The sequence below is a fragment of the Nasonia vitripennis genome (assembly GCF_009193385.2).
Source record: "Nasonia vitripennis strain AsymCx chromosome 3 unlocalized genomic scaffold, Nvit_psr_1.1 chr3_random0004, whole genome shotgun sequence".
Classification (NCBI taxonomy): domain Eukaryota; kingdom Metazoa; phylum Arthropoda; class Insecta; order Hymenoptera; family Pteromalidae; genus Nasonia; species Nasonia vitripennis.
The window spans coordinates 3,035,254-3,056,383 of NW_022279623.1; the positions used below are offsets into that span (position 1 = coordinate 3,035,254).

The 21,130-nt window shown below is 36.5% G+C and overlaps 1 protein-coding gene across 4 annotated transcripts in view; it reads right to left on the reverse strand.

The window, feature by feature from the left end:
* Positions 1-1,571: 1,571 nt before the first annotated feature.
* The window catches only part of LOC100118851 (synaptotagmin 9), a 43,079-nt gene continuing 23,520 nt past the window's right edge, over positions 1,572-21,130 (reverse strand). The window contains exons 2-10 of one of the 4 annotated variants that reach the window (XM_008209641.3): positions 13,144-13,463; positions 12,394-12,540; positions 12,048-12,179; positions 9,356-9,510; positions 9,110-9,278; positions 8,917-9,037; positions 8,648-8,819; positions 8,334-8,528; positions 1,572-8,146 (exon numbers count right to left, since the gene is read on the reverse strand). In XM_008209641.3, the coding sequence (XP_008207863.1) occupies positions 8,143-8,146; positions 8,334-8,528; positions 8,648-8,819; positions 8,917-9,037; positions 9,110-9,278; positions 9,356-9,510; positions 12,048-12,179; positions 12,394-12,540; positions 13,144-13,463 (1,415 nt within the window). In that variant the 3' untranslated portion in view covers positions 1,572-8,142. Of the gene's footprint in view, positions 8,147-8,329; positions 8,529-8,647; positions 8,820-8,916; positions 9,038-9,109; positions 9,279-9,355; positions 9,511-12,047; positions 12,180-12,393; positions 12,541-13,143; positions 13,464-21,130 lie in introns of those variants that run through there. The other 3 variants (XM_001602678.6, XM_016984709.3, XM_031925633.2) reach the window with 3 other exon arrangements.

Below are 21,130 nucleotides of genomic sequence, written 5' to 3' on the forward strand. Positions count from 1 at the left end.
AGATTTAATAAAATATACATAATTTTCATTATATATTGTGATTTTTATTATTAAAAACAATCATTTATATAGGTTCCGTGCACCTACAAGCGAAAGCACGGATTTTGAAAAATGTCCGCAAAATGCAAGCACGAAGTCGAGCATAATGCTGGCACGTAAGACGGCATGCGTGCTGCCTTTTTGCCCACACGCACATTCTGAGCAAATTGACGGCACATTTCGGTCACAACGACGTCGTAGGAACGGAGCACGCGTGCTCCACGCATGCTGTCGATGCGCTAGCATTGTGACGGGACGATGTTTTCGGGGTGGGCGCAAGCAAACGCTCCTCTTTATAGCAGCCAGCTGGATTATTCTGCGCATGCTCTCTCTCTCTCTCTCTCTCTCTCTCTCTCTCTCTCTCTCTCTCTCTCTCTCTCTCTTAGCTCTCTATACTCTAGCGAGAAAACACTTCTACTACTTTGTCGTAGCGCTAGTGATCAGTCGATAAAACAGTAAGCGCGCTAATTTTAAATAATTATATTTCCAATTTGAATTTTAATGAAATAATGTGGTTTAAGTATGTCACTTTCAGATTTATAAATTAACAATTGTTTACCCAGCCAATATTAAATAATGAAACTCAATGTGTATAATTTATAATCTTGAAAAAGATGATAACTTAAATAAAATACTGTCTATTTGATTACTTACCAGATTAAAAACCCTAGGATTGTTATTCCTAGGTTAATTGGTAAGAAATAATTCCATAGATTAATTTTATGTTATTGTTCTTGACAGTAAGTACAGATAAATATTACAAAGCCAAAACTGAAGTAGAAAGCGCAAGGATTTACAAACTTCGCATATATGTCTTTGCTAGCACAATCTCTATGTACCGTTCGTGTGGATTTTAGCGATAGTCATCATGTGTTGGTTATGTAGAAAAAGTACTCGTCCTTACCGGCGACGAATGTATTCATGTCGCCGGCAAATTTCGAAAATGCAGTACATGTAAATTGTGAAAAAGGTGCTTTGAAATATTATATGTTGTTTTATTATGTATGTTCACGTTTTTATGATTAATCTTATGTTATAATTTTATTAAAACAGCAGCAATGTCATACAAAAATTTGGATTTAAGTTTATAAAAATATTTTAATTTTTGTTAAAAGTACAAAGTATAAGCATAATGGTTCAACTGTCTTTCATTCATATTATTTCGTTAATACTTTTAGTTTTGCGCAATTAATCTTTGGAGCAACGGCTCTTTTATTACTTGCGTTCGTTTTAACTTAAGCTTCAAGCATGGTCTGAATAATACTGCATATAAACTTTGCAAAAAAATCATAAATAATTTACTGATATGTTTGTTGAAAAATCATAATTAAATTAAATAAATATAAAAAAATACGATGTATAATCGAGTTCAAATTGAACCACATAAAGAACATGACTGGATGTGGATATAATTAAATAAAACATAACTTTCTTGAAAATCATTTATGCTTGCTGAATAAAACATATCTTTCAAACAAATTAAATAACTTTGAGTATTTGTCGCTAAATTTTCAAAGCAAAAATAAAACACATTTTTTAAGTATGTATCAGTATTTATATCATCGTAGTTGAATTTACAATGTTTATTTTTGCCACAATCACAGTAGATATTTTCTATAACGATCTACATACGAGTACAGATATGCATACTCATTAGAAAAGTATATTTGCTATGATTTACTAGATTCCCACTCATAAGTACCTATACCTATGTTGCATGTTTTCATTAATATTTAGTTATTTATTATAAATAATGCAATGCAAACAATAATTTAATTCTAAGTATATTAAGGTATAAAGACAAATTTAATTATAGCGATAATTAATATAGTCCACGTCATTTTTTTTTAATTTAGCACACAAGAAAAATAGAGTATGATAACGCCTTATGTACAACCAATAATTTTTATCAATAAATTTGTGAATAAAAATATTATTAAAAAAAATCGCTCTTAATTATTCATTTTATTTATAAATTACTTAGGTACTAAGTGTTATCAAGTACTAGAACTTACGTACGTCTTTTTCAAACGCATTTGCTATCTTCATCAACCATTTTTCCGTGTACTGAAGTCTTGCGTATCCTTTGAAAATAAAATGTTGATTACATTATTGACAATATTTTCAGTAAATTTTCACAAAAAATATGTTTTTGCCAAAAATAGATTTTTTCTTATTCATCTTTTCCGATGATTTAATTCGTTTATACCCCAATTTGGAGATTTTGTGTGATCACAACAGATCTTTGAAACCTAGGACACTTGTTTATAATTATTATCTTTGAGACGCGATCTCATATAGTAATCGAACCTGTGAGACATGATTCTGGCTGCAATGCAAATAGTAATGCATACAACAATTATTAATCTCATTCATTTTCCCATAATCAATTATTTACACTAATGATTAGTCAGCTTACGTTAAAGTACATAAATTAAAGTGATAATATAAATCATGAGCCTCTTAAAATTCTATTTTGCATATAGCTTGAAACCTTTGTATGTGGCAAGACTACACGAAGGTTCAAAAATAAACTGTGAAATCATTGTTGATCAGATATTATGACTTTATTGAAATCTCCTAACGATTAGGTCCTGGTGTGACCTTCTCTCACAAGTTGTCGCCGAGAACTGACGCTCTACTTATTAAACGCCGCCGATAACTCGGGCCCGCTAAAACAAAGACGCTTTCCCGAGGACTACCGAAGAGACTCGAAGCAGTGCGCGCACTCCTCTATATCTATAGCTATATACACACAGTCATGTGCCCGCGTGAACGCCTCCCGCCACTCGACTCTTTGGCCTGGCAGTCACAGATCGGCCCTTTAGCCTCTCCGCACTGAAAGTGACCTTCAAAATCCGTGGAGTAAACTTCCTACTGAGGTCGTGGCAGTCTAGGAATGATTATAAAACCACTCCTAACCGTATTGGCCTGAAGCCACGAATCGCCTTGTCGATTCGCGCATATGAGAGGCAACTGACGGAGAAACGTTCGCTAAAACTACTAATAGGTAGAATATATTAATAATAAAGAATAAATACGCCGCACTTGCTATTATCCTTAGTAGCCCTCGGTTACGTCCAGAACAACCTTATTATAATAATTATCTACGTGAACTAATTTTTAAAGCCATATTAGAAAAATTAGATATTAGAAAGATAATATTAGAAAAAATGGCTTGATTGTATTTTATAATTATTAACTAACAACATTTTTGTATAAACTCATACGACACAAGCAGACTTCAATCATATTTTCATATATTAGCGTAATATGCATGTATGAATTATTTATAACATTATGTTTGACAATTATTTAAAAAAAATCTCATGTTAGTAATAACGCAACATAGTCCATAGATATAATCTCATTTTTTTTACGAATCTATAATTTATTGTTTATATGTATGCAAACATTAATTCCATAAATCGTGTATGCCTATTTTAACAGTATTAATGTTTTGTTTATGTGCATGGTATTAGCTTTTTCTACGTTTTATCACAAAGACGAGGGTTTTTTTTCAGATTTTTATTAAACATTCATTCGAAATCAAATACAGAGCATAGAAATAAATTTTATATCATAGAACTTATATGAAAACAAAATAATATCAATAATTTATGTACAAATTTATATTAATAAAAACACTACTTTATTTACTAATTTTAAAACACATTTTTTAAGGTATAGTTTTATTTGTACATTTATGTTACTATATTAGGTATGGATTATTCTACTCAATAATAAAAAAAAAGACAACTTAATGCATAACCGAATAAAATAATAATTTTTTGTGCACTTGCATTATATATGAACGATACAGTGATGCCATGTAGATATTTTATCATGAAATGCGCGATTTATAGACTTTTAAAGTATTTTAATATAACAAACAATTTTTTTAAACCACACTTTTCTGCCTTTGTATTACAAAATCATTAGTAAAATTCAAATCAGCTGATTCATACATACAAACAAATCTAATTTTTTTTAAATGGATATCTGGTCTAAGTCTGATTTGCATACAATTTTTGATTAAATTGATCGTAACTAAATAAAATATTTAATTGAAGTTTGAAGACATCTAACGTTATAAGTTTTCGTTTTATTAATAGTATTATTAACAGTATTACGTATTGACTGTTCAATGTATAAATTAGTTAAAGAATCTAAAATCATAAGACGACAACAATAAAATTTGAATGTAGAAATCGACTAATAAAGATCTTTGAACGGCAATTTTTTCATTTGAATTATGGTTTTTTGGGTTTTTTTTTTGTTATCACCAATAACCTTCCATTATTGATCTTCGAACTTTGGTAGTCATTTTAACATTTAAATGTTTCTTTTTTTAATATTAGAAAATAACTTCCAATAATTTATCATTCGCGAAAAGTATTTTTAAATTACTACTTATGATCATTAAGAAATAGATCTTCTACCTGAATCTGAATAAAAAATTCCAGAACTTAATGGTTGCTCCTACAACATAGTAAAATATATTGCGGTCGTTATACATTCTTATTTACTGATTTATTATATTATCTCACAATAATATTGTGATCTTTTAATTTCAAAAAGCTTTAGGCTCGTTGCAAAGGTCCGTCAGTCAGGAGAGGGTTATATTTAAAAAATTACATTTTATCACTCGTGCTCGGATAGTGCCGCATAACACAACGGTTTTGCCTTGGCTAAATGGCGAATTATATCATCGGGTGAGGTTAAAGGTAAAAGCGTCAGGTTATAAGCAAATGCGTTGCGTAATGAAAAATAACGCAACGCAAAAGCGTAGAATTATGAAAAAAAGCAACGCTTCTCGCAGTGCCCCAACAGTCTACATAACCTCTCCCATTTTAGCCTCGGCAAAACCGTGCGTTATGCGGCACTTTATCCTCGCTCTCGTGAAGAAAAACAGTGTGGGCAACTAGTGTGATAAGTTGCCAAGCACGCACGCGGGCTCAATGTTGAACTCGCTTCGCTCATGCGCCAACCCGCCTACGTGCGTAATTGGCAACTTATCGCACTCGTTGCACAATATACTATTTTTCATGGACTTAACTGTGATTAACACTTTATTAACCTAGATAGCGGAACAACTGTAACTTTATTTCTACATATTCTATTTTTGCTAATCAATTTCTGAAGTTTATCACCAGTGTTGTCAGATAAATAACGTACATAAATACCACATTTTTGAAATATGAATTTTTATATGAGTTGTGGCATAGTTAGAAACGATTTGCTTTGTATCGAAAGTGAGTGAGTGTGCCAGTGTCACGTGTTCCACTTTTTAGATCAACAAAATGGCTACAGTTTACGTTTAAGTTACGCAAAGTTCTACAGGCATTTTTGTTGGCGAAAGCATTGATCATACAAGGTCATTCTTACTCGAAAGGAACAAAATTTTTTTTATCAAAGTAAATAAAAACAGAATAATCTATGACTTCTTCATTACAATGATAAGGGCGATAAATCAAGATGTAACACTTCAGAAGGAATTCATTTTAAAATGTATATAAGAACCAACCTCTACCTATTTATAAAATTATAGTAGTTAGTAATTTGTGTAAATTTATAATATCTTAAACGGACTCCAAAAATCTATGGGTAAGTTTTCACTCTTGTTATAGGTACCAGTGTAAAAAATGAGCGAAAATAATAAATTTACACACAAAATTGTAAAAAAAAATTTAAACAACATAAACTTTGTACTTTTTTCCCCGTTTCGGATTTAAACAAGTACAAACTTCATGGTGGGTATGTTAAAAATACCTATGCATGACTACTTATGCATTTCATTTGTAGAGTAATATATAACAAATCATAATTTATTAAATCATCAGTCTTTCTGGAGCAGCAATGTTACTGATACAGTATTATGGACTTTTGGCAAATAAGTTCAGTGATTTAAAAATAAAGTATCTTATATTTAGAGCTTTTTAACGGTACGCCATTCTTATTCACTTTACATTCTTTATTGTCCTCACGAACGATCCATTAAGAAAGGTACTCTCATCGACAATAATGAATAGTCATATTAAAATAATTTAAACATTCACACAATCAGTAAAAAACAACAATTACATAGAAATGAAAAAAAAATTAATTTTCTTCTATAATCTTGTAGGTAATATTAAACAATGTATTGTATCTTAAACAAAAAAGAAGAAATTAGATAGTTTAATTTATTTTTTAGATTATTTTGATAATGTATTAAATACAAAATTTATCTTTTATTTATTTAAAAATACTGGTTATTGTGTGCTTTGGCAGTTAAAACCAGAAACAAATGAAGCTATCATTTTTTAATGTTTTAATGTACATACGTGATGAATAATAAAGTAAGTGCATATAAATAAACAATAAATTTCATTATTGTCGAATTCAAACGCTTAAAGCTTTTTGATATTAAAGATGATGCGCATAATATATACTTTTACAATATTCTAACATATGCATTTTTCGCCTCATGTAAAAGCAATTCTTACATCATTTTAAACTAACCATGGTGAAAGTAGATTTTATGAACATTGATTCTGGTACATACTTTGAAAACATTTATCATTTTTTATAGGATATGCGATAGTCACTCAGTTCTGATAATTAATATAATATCGCATATTAATTTGGCATTTGATTGAGATTCATATAACAGTTTCTCATGAATTATAAAAGATATTTTTTATACAACATCAACTTTAATTCTAATTTATCATATTTTATACTATAATACAAGAATTTGTTGCATCGAACGTTACATGTTGTCTTTTTTTATTATTACGAACGAAATAAACGAAAGTAAACTATTGTATCATAATAAATTACATATTTTGTCTAAAACTACTTAGATTGAGATGAGTTATCAGTAATTACAAACTAAATATTGAGTAATACATGCACAAATAAAACTAAGAAATTTATGTTTATCGTCTCGAACCTTAAATTTACTTTAATTGCTATGAAAATCATAGTTTTCTATTCAGATATCTCTTCAAATTCATTTTTTTCACAAAAATTTAACGAATTCCTTATTCCATTCAATATTAACATACATAAACTCTTATCTTATATGAAATATATATTACTTTCTTTATGCGAAGGATACATATTTCTTCTATCTGGATCTACAGCAGTTCGTGCTTTTAGCTTATTATTATTTGACATTTAATGCCAATTCTTATGTTACTTTTATTATACTGCAAATTAAATTGTATTTCATATAATTACATAACACCGTATATAAATAAATATTTATTGTGTTGTTTTAGGTGTATGATCCTCCTTTGTGAATGAATAAGACTATGGATGAAAAATTATATTTTGATGCAATCAACAACGATATTATTATTTATTTTTTTGTGTATATTCATTATCAACATGTTGTATTTTTGGATGCTCAGCCCACTTCTCGATACGTAAGATCTATTTTACTATTTTACAATGTTCTTCAAACTATTATTTCCAAAATAGTCTACCTACATTTCTTTCGCTGTTGTCTTTCATTTTATCTAATCCTTGTAAAGTAAGGCCTTTTTGCTTGCGTAATTATGTGAACTTGATTACCGCATTTTAGTCATATTATCATCTTTTATCTAATTTTGCCGATGTAAAACGTTAAAAGGATGGTCACAATATACTTATAGTGACTTCTAAAAAACTAATAAATCAAACTAACGCTGCTTTTAGTATTCATTGTAAAATTAATTTATAGATTAGAGAACTAAAATGACTTAATAATCTAATTCAGCAATGTAAAAAATGAAACCCTTCAAATAAATTATTCGTATAAAAATCGCCTTTCATTATTGCCATCGTCACACCTCGTTTATCTTTCGGAAAGCGCAACTATAATAATTTGCAACCAACGGTACATATGCTTCACGCAATCGTATCGCTTTTAAGTTTTGGAGCGAGCAATTAACTTGTTTTCTGTTGACGATCTTATGATTCGCTGTGTTTACATATACTCCACACTTTCCACGTTATGCAGGACGCAAAGCATGAATTTTCTTCATGAATTCTCGTCAGTTATCTCGTCTATTATTGGAGACGATTGTTGGACTTAAAAGCTTTGTCATAACGACAACTTTCAGATCGACACCTTCATCTGTAAATAGGTATTATAAAAGTAAATGATAGCATTTGCAAGGATTTATCATTTAACTCTATATTCAATCACTTGTAATAGATTTGTATGATATTTGATAAAAAGCAGTGATGTTAACTATTAAATAAATTTATGGATTATTTACAATGTAACAATCGATGTAAAAATTGTATTCGATTTGTCTTACCTTCGAGTTAAACAACTGAGGCTCACTGGTAACTGATCAGCCGATGGAATGTGCCCAGCAACAGTTTCTGATAGAGTATACCATTGTGCGACAGGCTTTCGAGGATTGTCAAGCATTTCCAACCAGTGATCTCTTCCAATGCCAATGAAACTTGCTCCGATTGCAGTGCAACCCATTAATTCATTCGATCCAATCCTTTACAGACAAAATTAGTGATTGAAGTCAAGTTAAATTTGTAAATAACGTTCTAAATTTAAAACATGTATTTTTAATAACCGTCATTCAATATTTTTAGCTAAACAAAATATTTTTACCTATCGTAATCTATCACTTTGATGATAAGGCTGACATCCTCTACGTTTTCTGCAGGTACATCAAAAACGAGAGCTTCATTGTAAACAGGACACAGGCAACCTTTTTTCACGCTTGTTTTTTTCTTCTTTATTCTCTTGCCTTGACATAATAGATAAACTTTCACATACGGATCTAAAATAACAAAAAACGTATCATATATTATAGGCTATGGTAAATTATACAGTACAAACATATATCGTTGATAAATAATTGTTAAATATGTATATACCTGATGAGCCTGTAATATCCATTTTCTTTAGATTTCTAGCTTTGATTACAGTAAGCGTTAAACGTCCAGCAGTGGGTAGATAGCAGAGGGATAACATCAATTCGCCCAAATCAACTTTATCCTGCATTAAATGTATGATATAAATTTATATGATGTTGCAACAAGTAAAATATTAAATTATTGTAATATTTACCTGTGTAGTGCACATAATATCCATCGTGTATTCTATCTCATGTTCAAAGTCTGTGCAATCAGAAAGGTCTCTCAAAACTACTTGTCCAATCAAATCATGACGTGAAAATCGATCGAAATCATATACGGAGAATTGCAAGTACCTTTCTTGTAAATCTTCGTGTGAAACGCTAAAACAGTGGAAAATGATTTTTTGTTTATTTATTTATAACTCATACCTTGACAATTAAGTAAAATCTAAACCAACCTAAAAATAAAGGTTTCATTGAAAATCGGGTTCAAATTTTTTCTGTGCACCTTAGTCTGGTACTTCTTTTTGCGGTCAGGAAGAAGATAAATTTTGACGTAAGGGTCACTACTGCCGGATACATCTTTTACGGGTAACTCACGAGCTTCCAAGACCTAAAATAATAAAGTAAGTATTCCGTTACGTATGCTGTCATAATTTGCAGTTAAGAAAGTAAACCAACTAAGTGCATTTTAGTGCAACGTTATGGTCTACTATAAGGTATAAAGTAGATAGGATCTGAAATCAGGTAATTGGTTTATTTCAGATCCAGTGTACTGAAATGGAATTCCTTGAAAACGCAGCTAATTTGCAAGTAAATTGACAAGTTGTATATAGATATACATTCTATAATAAGATTAATTTCAGAATGGATAATCAGAGTCTAGCACCGTCATAGTGTACAGGCCGCCAGTCATCTTATAGATTAAACTGTCATTGGCAGGATTTTGCCTACACGGTGCAGCGCTGCTGTGAGCTTTAAACCAATACGTTATCGTTATGTAAGGCAATAGCTTGTCAATTCATACTGCCATTGAGCCACTTGCTTATCCCAGGACCAGTTGAATTCAAGCTACATGTGCGTTACTATTATTTCTAATCATGTATAAGCTTTTGTTAAGTAAATAATAATTGTCTAATATAATATAAAAAAATAACTATAGAAAGAAATAATAAATTTTGCAAAAACTTTAGCATAAACTATAGATACAAGTTTTGTATTTTTTATGCAATTAGCAAAATTTAAGCATTTAATTTACTCTATAAAGCGCAAAACTATGATTACTGGAGCAATAATCAGTTAAAAGACAGCACAGCTGCACGTTGTCGACTATAAAATAGAATCCCGTTTTAGAGATGCCATGAATTTTCTGGAACACCTGCAACGTTTTGAAAAATGGCAGTGCATCAAACACAACGAGGCCTTGGCATGATTGAGCGTGTTCCGTAAATTGGCAAAACCGCAGATCGATTCAAAACTTTTAGAGTTTTTATATATCCGTATCGACTCACATCCCAAAAAATCGATAATGCAAAAGGTATCATAGACGTTTATATTAATATTATTAAATAAAATTAATGATTATCCGTACGAAAAATATAAAAATATCTTGATTGTACAAGAAACTGCTTTACCGTACTTCTAAACATTCCTTTAAACCTTCAAACACGATTTACATTTCTATTTAAACTCGAGTATATCGTGATCAGTAATTCTGCGTAGCGCAATATATTTACAACTCCTGCGGGAATCCCGAACATAAAGTTACATAGGTATTTTCATGTATGTGTCTCCATGTGTACGTATGTCAACAAGTATCCCAAGCAAGCATGCAAATAAGTCAGAATGTCACGCAGCGCATGCTTGCCGATGAAACGTATTTATGGAAAGTCGAAAGGTCTGAATGCGAGCGGACAATGCTGTGGCGCACAAGTCGTCAATATTAGAGCGTGCGAGTGGATGCTACAGGCGCGACAATCTCATTTGGACAATCTCGTTTTGCAGCGTATATATAGAGCACGGGCACGGTGCATATGCTGCTATATGAAATCGACCAATAATAAACTTTTACGAGCTTTGCAGTTTTTTTGTTATGTTAACGCTTTTCGCGTGATTATACATTTGCGGCCATTTAAGGATAATGGGCTCGTTAATTTCATTGAATTTTTAAGTGTCAAAAGGGTTCAAGCTGTTGCAAGATTTATAATGCTTTCATTGACGAATACTGTTGTTTCTGAATTTTAATTTTTGTTTGATGCAGCGTGCCATCGTATCTGAATTTTTTCATTTTGATTTAATGGTGTTGAACGTACGATTAAATTATAACAAGATTTACAAACTTATAAAGTAGATACAATTTTTTAAGCTTTATGTGCAGTTTAGTTTTTAATAATAATACAGCTCAAAAGTTTGAAATGTTCTACATTTTATTTCAAGTTAGCTACTAGCGGTTTGTCATTTGATGGACTTTGATTACTAGAATTTCCGACAGTATTCAGATGTGCAATTGCTGCGTAAACAATTTTACATAACACGTGTTTGACCTATTTCTTCATATGTGATGAATAAACAATTTTATATTTAAAAAGAATACATACATTGGTATGTAACGCATTGTAACTATATTAGAATCATTTCGGCGAGAGAGTGCGTGCCCCTAAAATACTGGTTACCCGCTAACCAATGCTGTAAAGAAAGTTGCGGCTATGTTGGCGCTTGACCGATCGGTTTGGAATAAGGGCGTGGTTTAATGAACAGAAAGCAACTATTCATGATCGCAATGTGAACGGTTATGGATGGTTTTACTGAATTTTTAATCGGTAATTTTTCTTCAAGAGTCGTGCAAATATTTAGATTGTCTCATATCTATAAACAATTTTAATGCCAATTCATCAACCATTTTCAAACATTAGTCGGGTAGTGATATACCATATTACAGGATGTAATAGATAATACCTGTAAAATTATTATAAATCAACCTATTATCTTTATCTCAGATACACACGTATGTTTATCAATTAACTTGCAAATTTGACTTCTGAAAGCGCGTGTGTTCATTGGATTAACTGCCCATTTGCTCACGTTAAACATCAGCAGCAGACACCCGATCGCATTAGTGTGATTGAAAGGAGATTTGTTGGCACGGCTTACCTTCACCACAAGACCCTCGATCTCCTTGTCGTAGCGAAGGGCAAAGTGAAGTTTTCCGGCGCTCTCCATTTCCCCGGTGCTCGAACTTTCGTTACTCTCCTGACGCGTCAAATCCTTCTTATACAGCTCCGGCTGCAATGAAAGGAAAATGCGAAGGTCGCGTTTCGATTAGAGCTTGGGGTATAATCGATCATGATTTCGTTATAATATCTTTATAAGAAATGCGCCGTATAAAGTTTATGCTTAAGTAATATACGCGACGTTAAAGTAAGATGTATGCGCTGTTTGTCATGATATTGCGAAATTAATGCGTTGTATGTAATAATAGTAATAATAGAATGCGTACTTTGATAAGGCCAAGACGTGAATCGCTGCGATTCTCTAGACTACAAATGCTAAATTTGATGTTAGGCAAGTCGAGTCGGTGCGATAGTTGACGCTGGAAACTTTGATGTCTCATGGGTACGATAGGTAGTGTTGTTTGTCTCAGCACCTTGAATGGAAAAATAAAAAAATTATGTCGTACTGTTTATTAAAATGTATTTGATGAACATTATTTTATTGTAATTGAAGAAAATACATCTTATAATTATATGATCCGTTTGAACAACAGAGGCAAATGTTTTGTGTATCTCTTTTACGGAGCATAGATTAACAATAAGTAATCCACATGCTTTAAGGTTCAGAGAGGAGAAAGCTCTGCATATAATAACATTTGTAAGGAAAAACACAGAATCTTGTAATATAATTAAAATTAAGACTAAGAGCATAAAGATGAAAATTGTAAGTCTTACGTCGATACGCAGTTATAGCGTAAGAGGCTCAAGTAAGAGGCCTAACAAAACCGTTTTTGGCGTAATTTCGGCCCACCGCTATTTATGCAGGCAGATTCAGATTGTTAGAAATTTAAATCTTATTCAATTGAAATATGCTGATTCAGTAACATAATGTAACGAGAAAACGCATTGCACAAACTTTGAAAAGCATTACTTTAACTTCAAATGTATCTAAAAAATGGTCTTAATTTAGAAAATTAAAGAAACTTAAGCGCTAAGAACATATTCAACTAAAAATAAACATAAACGTGCAAACATACAGACCAACAGGCGACATCTACTCTACGACAACTATTCTCGCCTGGAACCTGTACTTTTTTGTTATCCTTCTGCTCTTGCACGTATTCGTGGGTGATGGGCTCGGACTGCAAGTCGGGCAGCGAGTGACTGATGCGTATGGCGTTCTGCTGCGAGAGATCGCCCTCGACATCGTCCTGGCCGTCCTGACGAGCCACCCCCATGAGCCAGCGCCATGTCGACGAGCACTGAAAGCTCACAGCTGCCAGCAGCACCAGAGCCATGAGCGCCACGCCTGTGCCTATCAGCACCTGATACGGAAAGCCGTCACCCCACTCGTCCGCTGTAATCACACAGAAAGGTCGACATTTTAATTATGTAGCACTGGGTTTTTACGCATTCTCTTATCGACGACTGTTCTCGAGAGACATTTAATTAAGTTGTTCACTATTATCATTATATGAGTTAGTGATTACGTAACGTATGAACGGTGAACTACTTCTTAGAACGCAAACATTGCTTCGAGTAAACTATCGAGGAAAACGGGTAAAACAGCGTTTTGTCTCGTACGGCGCGCAAGAGTCTTGAGCTCCAAACTTTTAGAGGACTAACTAACAGGACGCGCGCGCGCGCGTCCTGTTATTTTTCTGCCAAAACTTTGTAGTACTTATTCTTTCTTAGAACTTGGATCACATATGTTCTTATGCGTTTTTAGAAAAACTGGCGAGATCAAGCTTTTAAATTTCTTAAACATCGCAGCCTGTGTATGAATAACTTCAAAACATCAGAACGTATAAGAAAAATCATTTGGTGTATAACTGTACACAATAGCGTGATTGAATTGTAAAGAGTTTCATTTTTGTAAAAAGATTTCATTGTCGTATAGAATATAAAAACGTCACTCTCGTTAAATCTGTCGCAAAAAATGCTCCGGTTAATTTTCGGACTGCAAAAACCGCAAGCTCTAAAAACCACTTCTGCGTGTACGTTCGTCTCTTAACTTCACACACACACACATAGTACGTACAGACCAGCGGGCAATTTAAAAATCCGCGGCAGTCTCGAGGGCAAAAAGGAAAAGTCACGTACAGTCCAATCTGCGATAGACAACGCTGCGCCGTGGTCCACGAGATAACGCTGCGTATGGCATTTGTCGCCGGTGGTATTCCGCTTTACATACAGCCTCGGCGCAGCTGCACAGATCTACCGCGGGTGTGTTTGTCGAGGCGTAAATAGGTCCACGCGCATACACGGAAATCTCGAATTCCTGCATGCAAAAAAGGAAGATGCAGCGTAGCAGTGGAGTTATTTTCCCATTAATGCTCACGCTCTCGTTGGAAGCTCTTCGCGTTAGAGTTAAAATCCAAATCTTTGACGGATCCGCTGGATGACACGGCTGTATTTTTTTCGCTTCGAAACACAGGCGGGCAGTCTTGCGTGATTTACTAGTTTGTCAGTAATAATTTTTAGAAATTTTCAGGGACGAAGAGTACATAAATATAAATAAGATAAATTCATTTCGGGGCAAGCTTTTAAAACGGTGGAAAACGTCTGCCCATCAGTCCCTTTGCCTGATAAATAAGTATGCAAAGCACGGGCTTTAATCCAAGCGCTTAAATCCCGCAGCCCACCTACGTGCTCTCGAACCTGAGACGCGCACAATTTCAGGGCGCGAAAGTAAAGCACTCTCTGTATACTCGATTTTCGAAACTTCCTTAATTAGGTTCCCATTTCTCTCAGCGACTGTTGGAATATTGCTATGAATTTATACTACAACTAAGAATATAGTTTCACAATGTTACGCACTATACAAAAATGACTCGACTTGCTTATGTATAGGTCCAGAACTGTAGCATGAAATCGGAGTCTAGAAAGAGAGAAAACTACGCATATGCGTCGAAGGCCTGCAGACCCTTTGTCGAGTGTTTTAGTCTCGCACGGGCGTCTCGCTAGAGCAGTCGTATTTATATAACGAAAATTTTTTCCTATACCAGTTCAATAAAATGAAATTTATTTTATTTAGTATAAATTACTGATTTGTTCATTTAATATTCACCCATTTCTAATAGCCTGTAACATGCTTACATATACTCTAAATTTTTCTCTCTCTCCTTAACGACAACATCACGAAAGCCATAAATCATCTCGCCCCATTAAAGACTGTGACACCTGGACGTAAGCGTCACCCGTGATTCACCGCGGCTCTTTGTGACCTTTTAACTGAAAGGAATAGACTCTACAGGCGCTTTAGCAGAAGTCGACTACCTTGGGATCTATACTTTTATAGAATCGCAAGGGACGACGCTCATAGACAGGTTGAGGAGGCCAGGCTGAATTACTATTATTCACGTTTGTCTACTCTGACCGACGTTGCAGAGATATGGAGAGAGCTTGAAAATCTTGGTATTACTACCTCTAAATCTTCTCCACCTGCTCGGTTCTCTCCAGATGCTCTCAACAAACACTTTAGTTCCATCTCAAATGATCCTCAAGTTCTATCTGTTGAGGAGTATCTGCGAACCCTTGAGAGTCTAGACCTCCCTGAACATTTCATCTTCAGGGCTATCACAGAGTCGGACGTGTTGGCTGCAATATCACACTTCAATACCCAGGCCAGGGGAAGCGATGGCATCCCACAGGTCGTAATCTTCAAAGCATTGTCAATACTCGCTCCTTTACTTTGTCAAATTTTCAACCTGTCTTTGAGCGAGGCACGCTTTCCTTCCGCCTGGAAGTCATCGCTCGTAAGAGCATTAAACAATATCAACTCTCCAACAGCTGTAACAGACTACCGTCCGATCTCTCTACTTTGTTTCCTATCCAAGGCGCTGGAGTGGCTGGTGCACAATCAAATCTCTGAATACCTTGAAACAAGACTTTATCTTGACAACTTCCAAACTGGTTTTCGCACTGACCACAGCACGCAGTCTGGCTTAATTAAGCTGACTGATGATGTCAGGCTTGGGATAGACAGGAAGAAGGTCACTCTTTTACTTCTATTTGATTTTAGCAAGGCGTTTGATACGGTGTGTCACGTCAGGCTACTCGGAAAGCTATCCTCCTTCGGCTTCTCCAAGCAGGTTATCCGCTGGCTTGCATCTTACCTCTCGGGAAGAGAACAGGCCGTCATTGGTGACAACAATGAGATCTCTACCTTTCTACCACTAAACACCGGTGTCCCACAGGGGTCAGTTTTAGGCCCCTTGTTGTTCTCGTTGTACATAAATGATATTGGTTTTTGCCTAGATTCAGATGTGTCCTATCTAATCTACGCGAATTACCTGCAGATCTACAGCCAATGCTACCTCGAGGAGCTTGACTCCTGTTCTGTCAGGATGAGCGCTAACGCCGAGAGGATAATGGGCTGGGCTGCGCTGAATAGACTTAAACTAAATGTAACTAAAACTAAGGCTATCGTCCTGGGTTCCCCCTACTATATAAACGCTCTACCTTGTACTGCTAACACCTATATAAATATAGGGGGAGCCCAGGTCAACTTTGAATCATCGGTGCGCAACCTGCGGCTGGTGCTTGACTCCAAACTTACGTGGAAAGAGCACGTTACACAAATTTGTAAACGTGCTCACTCTTTAATGTACCGTCTCTATTTTTTCGGAAAAGCACTAGCCTTAGATTGCGCCAACATTTAGTGCATGCACTTCTTTTTCCCCTCATTGACTATTGCTCACTTGCTTACTGTGACCTGACTCAGGAACTTGACTTAAAACTGCAGAGGCTTGTCAATACGGGGATCCGTTATATCTACGGTGTGAGGAGGGACGAGCACATCTCCCCTTACAGGCGTGAGCTGCAATGGCTTAACACCGCCGGACGTAGGAAATACTTCATGGCCTGTTTTCTAAGAAAAATGTTCAACACCTCAATACCTACTTATCTATTAGCCTATTTTGATTTCCACGTCACGCTCAGGCCTGTGAGGGGTGAGGTGACTCCACTGGCCATCCCGTCCTTCAAGACGGAGACGCTGAAGAATTCATTTTTCATCAGCGCCCTGCCTCCTACCTCTGGAATAGCCTTCCATCTCATCTTCGCAACACACTATCCATATCACACTTTAAACAAGCAGCTAAAAATTACTTCTTCAATCTGGAAAACACATAAACATCACACAAGCATACACACATTCTCAATCATCTCATTTCACTTCATTCCATTTCACACTCTTCACACGCACTGGCACCCTTACACAACATTTTTATTCTTTTTATAATACACTATAATTGTATATGTACAACACAATGTACAACAATAAAAAACAATTAAATCTAAATCTAAAATCTAAAATCTCTCTCTCTCTCGTATAATATAACAGCAGGGAGTTTCTGAAGTACCGATAGGAAGCCGAGGTATACCACGCTCCGCGGTGCGTTTTGAATAAATCTCCTCTTTCCCTTCGGCGAGCCTAGCACGCGCGATTTCTCTCCGAGATACAACAGTCGGCTATTGTTTCCTCGTAAACGGCGCGACTTGTTGAGTTTTCTGCTGTCGTCGACCGACGAGAGAACCTTTACGGCGGTTATCTTTTTTGTCGCGGAACAATATCGTACTCGCCGATCCCCAGTTGTGTATACTTTGTACGCCGGGAGAGAACAAAAGTTCGCGGCGGAAAAGGAAAGTCGAGAGTCTGATACAAGATCGTCCCGCGTTGCATTGAGAATTTAAGTTTGACCATTTTTCGGTCTTGTTTATTTTACTCTGGCTTGTTGAGTCGGGATGTATCGTGGAAACTAGTGGATCTCACTTGACTGAGATATATCATATATGACACGCGGTTCAAGTTTTAAATAAGCAAAGTTGAATTTGTTTTTAAGGACTTGTATACGTTCGGAGCGAATTACTCGAGAGATTGTCCTATCTCGAGATATCACCGAAAACTTCGTATACTTGCAGAAAAATTAATTCGCCTTCTCGATAATATAATCGCAAACTCGCCATAAACTTGGATCGAACTCCGACGAGTATACGCCGGTCGAGATAGTATAGTGTAACCATTTAAACTTCAAATGTAACACAATCGTACGTTATAGCGCGTGACGTGCTATCACGCAGCGAGCGTCGATATCAGCTCCAGCTAATCACCAGCGATTTTTCATACCCGATACCAGAGCAAAAAGTACACCCGGCAATTAGCAGTAAAACTTGTTAATCTCCTGAACAAATGCCAAACAGGGTGTAATCGCTCAGCACTCTAATTTACATCGAAGTTGTCGAGGGAGGCTCAAACATAAGTGTATAAATTATGTAGAGCTACATACACACCCTACACTCGCGTCTATACTATCACGGGTCCCGGAGTACCTAACGCGGCGTTACGCACGTGCGGTCGTGTATGATTGACGGTAGCCGCACTGAATTACCAGGACGACCGCAATTACGCGAGTCATTATGACCTGGCTCTGTCTCGCACTCTCGTGGCCCCCCACGGCTCGAGTGCAAAGTCCCGCGGCACCGAGCATTGTTTTGCCACGACGGCGTTTAGAGAATTATCGGAGAAAAATTCAAGAGCGAGCTTTTCAATCTGAGATTGTGCTGCCGGCAGCGCGTTGAGTTGTTGTGGAAAGGGGAGAATAGACTGAGCGAGAAACGATGGCGCGCGCACTGATATTCTATTAATGAGAAAACGTTGGTCGAATCAGTAACACAGTCTTACAACTGCGCGGGTGCACCGAGGAAATCAACCTCGCTTTAGTCCAACTCTGACCCAAAAAGAAAACTGTATACTGCGCTTTGATCCTTGTTTGTTCCAGACTTTTTTATATATGTGCAACAATATGATTAACAAAGAAGAGGTCAGCTGCTAACCGCTAATTCTTTCCAGAGATCTAATTTCCTCATCTCCAACGAAAATATTTTCGGATCCAACTTTCGGCAAACAGAGCACGTACAACACGTCTCCTCTCGCCGGGGCACGCGAGCTCCTTAAAATCACAAAGACAGAGGGAGAGAGAGAGAGAGAGAGAGAGAGAGAGAGAGAGAGAGAGAGAGAGAGAGAGAACGACCCGATTTCGACAAGGCCTCGGCCCGAAATTGTGTTTGCCCCCCAACAGCAGCCTCGAAATATGCTTCGAGGGTGGACTGGAAAATATAGGCACGAAGGTCTTTTAAAGGAGGCAGGGGAGAGAGAACACTTATACCGATATTTCGCTCGAGGGGGAGCTTGCGAGTGCGATACGGTATAGCTGAAGATATATAGCGGGACACAGAGAAGAAAAAACGGCGAGAGCGAAATTGCTTCAGATGTACGTGCGCTTCCTACAGCTCCTGATATTTTCAGAGGCCGCATGAAAATTCAGGAGACCGGAAAGTGCGAGGGTCGGCTTTTCCGCGCGTGCGCGTTTTCCAAGGTATTAATGAAGGTGCGAACCTTTTTTTCGACCGGACATTCGCGAGGGTATGTGAGAAATGATGTTTTTCTTGCGGACGACGGACAGGTTGTGTATCATACTGATGGAGGGAATATTGGCGTGTGAACAGGCGGTTTAATATTTGGTCGTGTTGACGCGCCGGGGGGGGGGGGCGATTTGCATGACGTGTGCGAGGAAACGGAGGAGGACGCATATGGGACAAAGCTCTTTACACTGTGGGACGGGTTGTTTTAGGCCTAAGGACTTAAGCGGCTTTCGTTTCGAATCTGTTTGAAATTAATTTTGGAGAAAAGAATTTATCAATTTTCCGATGAATTCCTCGCGAGGATAGAAAGATAAGTGAAAAAGCGCATTCATCAAAACGACCGTACACCTCGAGCTTTATGCGCACAAAGAGCCAAGGGAATCGGTGACGTAGATGGCGAGTTTGTTGCCCCAGCAGAAGTGCGGGGAAAAGATACGAGAGGCATTCTGCGCCGTGGACCAAATTGGTTCATACACGAGAGCCTCTTTTTCCTTCTTCTTCTTCATGAATTATTTTCTCGCCAGAGCTTAGTCGGCCAAGCGAAACGAAAGAATCAGCCGCTGGTGTACGTGCTAGTCCTTGACTCCGCTGCTGCTACTGCTGGTCTTTCGAAGTATAGATATATTAACAAATATTAACCCCTGTCGAGAGCCAGAGGGTCCTTTGATGCCCAGGAGAGTCAAGGAGTGCGCTGAGAGAGAGAACAGGGAGCGAGACAGGGATGAAATCGCAGCACGCGCGCAAACGAGCGAATGACCTTGTGATATCTACATGCTGTACGTTCGCTAAGGTTTCGGGGCGATGCAGAGACTGCCTGGGTAAGTAATGATGTGGGATGTTGGCGCTGATGCTTTTTGTTATTGTTTACTCCGGCTTGATTAATTTATGCAGCGTAACGGGGGACGATTTATAATTTTGAATTGATTCCCTCAGCGCAGTGAGATGGCGTTTCCCAAAATATGTGCGCAGGATATGGAAATCATTTGTCAAAGACACCTCGCTATTATTATTGTCTGGAAACCTACTTCATAATAATTCTGGTGTAAGCTCTGCCAGGGAAACAAATTTCTAAGATTTGAAATAATTATTTTGAAAACATTTGCTTTTTTGGCTTTACTTGGATACACCTAGAAATAATCTCCATAAAAGATCTCCGAAGCTCTACTCATATCTTTGAAAGTATGAGTTGTAGCAAGGAAACGTCGAAAAGCACGAAAAAGCGCGCCAGCGAAAAACGCCTTCACTATAGAAGGCAAAAGCACAAAAGTGCGTAAGCGCTTTCGCCCCACACTCGAAAAGTCCCATACACTATGAAGGCAAAACGTTTCTTGCAGTAGCCATATACGGTCTCTATATATCGCTAACCGCGTCGGATTCGTCCTCGTCCCTCTACTATATTATTGATTCCTGTCCGCCACTGCAGCAGCTGCAGCAGTGGTCCATCTATAGATCTTTTTTTCGAAAAAAATCGCTCGATTAAATTCGTCGCCTCTGATCCCGCACGAGCTTCCGCGAAACACCTTTGACGATCATTCTGTGATAAACAGAGATACCCGCGCTTCTCACGCTGCCACATCAGTTGCAGCTGTTCGCAAAAAA